The 4,652-nt window shown below is 38.1% G+C and overlaps 2 protein-coding genes across 8 annotated transcripts in view; one reads left to right on the forward strand and one right to left on the reverse strand.

Annotated features, from left to right (window-relative positions):
• Positions 1-1,492, reverse strand: part of LOC111637267 (mucosa-associated lymphoid tissue lymphoma translocation protein 1-like) — a 56,159-nt gene extending 54,667 nt beyond the window's left edge. For 4 of the 5 annotated variants that reach the window (XR_002758668.1, XM_023382724.1, XM_023382722.1 and 1 more), the window contains exon 1: positions 840-990. Coding sequence is in view for 3 of the 5 variants with exons in the window: in XM_023382724.1 (XP_023238492.1) it covers positions 840-955 (116 nt within the window). In the remaining 2 variants the exon portion in view is untranslated. Of the gene's footprint in view, positions 1-839; positions 991-1,258 lie in introns of those variants that run through there. The other variant, XM_023382723.1, reaches the window with a different exon arrangement.
• Positions 926-4,068, forward strand: LOC111637268. 3 transcript variants are annotated; one of them, XM_023382726.1, is made up of 3 exons: positions 926-1,054; positions 3,188-3,637; positions 3,726-4,068. In XM_023382726.1, the coding sequence occupies exons 2-3, from the start codon at positions 3,195-3,197 to the stop codon at positions 3,781-3,783; spliced, it is 501 nt and encodes a 166-aa protein (XP_023238494.1). In that variant the 5' UTR covers positions 926-1,054; positions 3,188-3,194; the 3' UTR covers positions 3,784-4,068. The 3 variants fall into 3 exon arrangements, with proteins under 3 accessions (XP_023238494.1, XP_023238493.1, XP_023238495.1); XM_023382725.1 differs by having other exon boundaries at positions 992-1,120; XM_023382727.1 differs by lacking the exon at positions 926-1,054 and adding an exon at positions 1,236-1,358.
• The last annotated feature ends 584 nt before the right edge of the window (positions 4,069-4,652 follow it).

Consider the following 4,652-nt stretch of genomic DNA (forward strand, 5'->3'; position numbering starts at 1 on the left):
ATGATTTGCATAAGACTATGGCTTGGGAATCACAGATTTGCATAACGTTACGGCTGATGATGGCTAATTGGTCGGCCGGGAATTACGCCACATTACATTTGCATAGTGCTACGGTTCAGTAAGCACTAATAGGTCATCGAGTCCGATGTTGACGCTATAAAAAGGCGACAGTTCGACACACCGGATATACGTTACTCTCGTCTAAGTTCGACTTGGGAATTTTTTTGTTCAATAATAAATGTGAATTCTTCTTCCTGGAAAAAATAAGGCATTCCCTGAAAATAAGACCTAGCGCACTTTTCAGAGCAAAAATTAATATAAGACACTGTCTTATTTTCGGGGAAACACGGTATGTAAACAGAGAGGTCAGGTCTCTACATGACGTCACTAACTTGGCATTCCTGACTAACATTGTAGAATAGGGATCTGGCTATCCTTGTAGTATATAGTCCTTGGGTTAGGTTAGGTTAGATTAACTATATTTTTAGTAGACGTTTCCTTTTTTTTAATTTTGTTCAAGAACTACCGTGAATCAATAACTAGTGACGTTTGGCACAAGGTGACCTGCTGGAGGCTCCCCTCTGGGAGGAATCTGTCGGGCCCACGAACAGTCGGAATCGCTGTCATTGGGGTTATCTAGGTACACATTAACCAATTCAGTAATTCTACTTGCAGGGCAGTTTCTTAAGGATTTTTAAATTTTAACCTTAAAGAACGAAGGTCTGTCTTTGAATTTCAGTTAAGTAAAAAGTGAATAAATAATATATATTAAGTGTCACGTTGATAAAATTACTCAGGCCTATCAGATGTTTGGAAGAATAGCTTCACACGTGACTAACCTGTCTATAGAGGAAACATTCAATAATTTCTTCCATTTGTCATCTACCGATAAAAGAAGTTGTATTCTATAAATAATTCCAGGATCGACGTCTTTGACGTAATTAAAATTCATCATTTTACCGAAAGAGATTACATGGCCTTTTAAATATCTTAGAAAAAGAACATACGCTGTACTGATCCGGAAGTCACAGCAACATTTTGAACGTTGCCAGATGTAACTATTTTTCTTTTTCGAATTATAGAATTTACTTAAAAATTTAATAAGAAAATTCAAATTAAGGTAATTATTTATATTATGACCACCGCGATGCGTGTTTATTTAATTTTATTTTAAAAAGAGGCGTATTTAATAGATATTTCCAAAATATTTTTTTCCCGGGCGAACCGCATATAAAGTACTATAAATAAAAACTCGTACCGACTGTGCCCCGTTAATTAATTAAGCTTGTTGTCATCGTGGGACAATAGGCCGATGCCTTAACCGCCTCGACCGTTCGGCGTCTACGTAATTATTAGAGGTGGTAAATCCAGTTTCGCTCCTAGAACTGCAACTGATCCTAATGAGGAACTGTTAAGCTAGATGGTTCCTCGGAACATATAATCCCTACAGTGGCGTAGCGAGGGGAGTTACACCTATCGCTGAGAATGATGAGAATTGCTGAGAATCAAACGAACCATTTTCAATTTGATCAATTTTCTGAAACGTTTACAATCATTCTATAATCGAACAATAACAAATTCGAATTTAAAACGGTTTGAACATTTGGTTAAAAAGTCGAAATATATAAAAATATTTATAACAATATCTGAAATGTTATCAATTTAATTTAATACACCTGAGTACTCAATGAAAACTAAACGTAGTTGAAAACAAAAAATTGCATCTAAAATAGTACAGTATAAGCTGTTCTTTAGGTTAAGCCTTAATGCTCTCCCTCTCCCCCGCGGGGGAATTTCGAAAAATCCTTTCATAGTGTTCGTTTTCACGACGTACCCTAACTGTGTTCCAAATTTCACTTCTTTAGGTTCAGCGGTTTGCTCTGGGCGATGATGAATCAATCACTCAGTCAGTCAGGACAAGTAATTTTATATATTTAGATATAGAAACTTTGCCCCTCTGTTCTTAGCTTTTTGGTCAATCTACTCCAAATGTTTTTGTTTAACTCAGACTGTAAGGAAATATATAGTCCATATATTTCTTGGACCCCCACAGCGGGAAGTCACCACCTTGGGCGCTTGGCCATCCGCCATCTATCCGTACTGTACGTTTCTATATTCAACGGTTGACTCAACGGTGAGAGAACGACGTTTCTAAATGGAACGTTCAGTTCTCCGTTGAGAGTAGTGACGTCAGCGCTGTTTCACCGTTGAGCTCAACGGTCTCAACGACCGGAAAGACCGTTGAGTATTCAACAAACTAACATGGCGGCTTCCATGAAAAAGTAAATTCCTCTTATAGAAATCTATTCGCTACTGTGGATGCTGTAATAGCGGACACAGAGCCGGCCCTACCATAGGGCGAACGGAGCAGCCGCTCCAGGCGCTAAGTCCTAGGGGCGCCTCAGTGATAAAGAAACTTAAAGAAAAATTTTTTTTCACTTTTCGATATTTTAATTGCAAGTATATGACCAGTATGTGAATGGCCTTATCTGTTGAGACACGCGTGGGTCGAGTGCGTGGGCTGAGTTCCATCTCCGGGCGCCATAATAGGATCGCGAGCCATCCTAAAACTTGCCTAGGGCCGGCACTGAGCGGACAGATTAATGAACGATCTGTATATGATAAAACATATGATTGCACGATTATGTTGGATAATTTGGTCAATATTGAAATATTAAGATTTATTTTCATTTGTGTTCATATGTTCTTTTATATTATTTTATACTTATTTTTAATTTCTTTTTTGTTTCACCTATATATGTTTTTATATAATGAAACGAATATAATGAAAATAGTATGAACTAAGGACACAAAGGCAATTGAATTAATATCTGGTTTGTACTTGATTTTGACACGTTTTTGACAGTCATGCTCTTAATGGCATCCACGGAGCACTTTTGTAGCATACACATGATCCTTGACATGCTGACAAAGAAAAAAAAAAATTCAAAAAGATGATGTCGGGTGATTGGGTGGACCAAGCGATGTAGATAATGCGGCAGTCGATGATCGCCACCACATCCCTTTCAAACCTATGCACATGAAGCTTGGAATACTGACCGACGTTTTATTCCAACACATTTTATTCACACATTGAACAAATGAATTTCACAGAACCGTTTAAAGCCAGGAAGTTCGAAGCGAGTTCATTTGATTTTCTGAGTTATTCTGATACTGTATTTTCCAGTTAGGAGATGGGCGAAGTGAAGAAGAGATTTTGGAGTGCGATTTTTGGACGAAGACCTACAAGCGGAGAGAAGTGTATGGCGATGGTGGAGAAAGGTGAAGCATTGTACCATCGTCCCGTGGTACATCCAGAGGAACCACAAATCAGTGGATCTGGGCCCGAATTCACGGAGCATTTTCGACACCCGGAGGGTCCCGAAGCTAGTGCATCTTTGCCCGATTTTTCGGAGCATCCCAGACGCATTAAATGGGTGCAGCCGAACATTTATCTCATCAAAGAGGCAACCAGATTCAGATTGAGACTGGCTTATATCAGCCACGAGCAGCTCGAGGCCGAAATGTGGCCGGAAGACTCCAAATTCAACCGCAATCGGCTTCATCCGGATCATTTCGTCGGACGTCTACCTCCACAATTGAAGAAAGACAAGAAATTCTCTTGCTGCTGTTTCGGGTAAGCGCAATTCTCGTAGACTGAATGTTGTTTTAATTAACTGAATTCCTGCTCTATATAATATTTAATCTTAAATTTTATATTGCAGGCCTTGTCTCACGGAAGCCGATTGTGAGAATTTAGCAGTTGGAGAAGATATAATTTAGAACAAAGAATCTTCTACAATCCTCCAGTTCATTAGGACGAAAGTGCGACGCATTTTATCAATTTGAGACTTTTCTCCCAAACTATAACCCGGCTTTTGTGTTTTAACTGTGAATGGTCATTTGCTACATTGTGCTTGTGATTGTGATTCCATCCATGTTCTTAGTTTCAAACTCTTCAGAAACGGACTGAAATTTATGCGAATCATAATTGTGACTTGAGTATATTTTAATGTTTATATTCATTTAACGTTTTATTTGTATTTTAATTTAAGAAATATAATAAAGTTCTGAAAAAATTAATATTGTGAATCATTTATTAGCGATAATAATTATGAATATCAAAGTATAAACTGGATTATAATCAATCAGAATCAAAGAGATCAAACACATTTTAATTTGATGGATTTCTTTGATTCTGATTGATAAATGTAAGTAAATATAATTTGCAGTGGAGTGCCGTGATATTTGATGATAGGGAAGCTGTGTCTCTGTAAGAAGCCGACATTCAGGAGCAATTAGTCAATTGCGTGTCAGTGATGGTCTAGGGCAGGGGTCGGCAACCTGCGGCTCGCGAGCCACATGCGGCTCTTTAGTTCCATACGCAAATATTATTTTTTTTATAAAAAAAAACATTTAAAAATCGTTCTGAATCGATTAACGAGGATTAGGCACCGATTCTATCTCTCAGCCACTTGTACTCGCTTTTCACCGCACCCCTCCCCCGTGACACGCGTCGTCACTGTCGTCAGTCCGTCGGAAGCTCTCGAATGACGTCAGATGTTTCTATTATCTAATTTGTTGTGAAAAACACTACTTATATATGAATAAATAGATATTTTTTCTTATGAATAAATAGATTAGTTTTTTTT

Source organism: Centruroides sculpturatus, unplaced genomic scaffold (assembly GCF_000671375.1).
Source record: "Centruroides sculpturatus isolate CEXI.00-Female unplaced genomic scaffold, Cexi_2.0 scaffold1121, whole genome shotgun sequence".
Lineage (NCBI taxonomy): Eukaryota > Metazoa > Arthropoda > Arachnida > Scorpiones > Buthidae > Centruroides > Centruroides sculpturatus.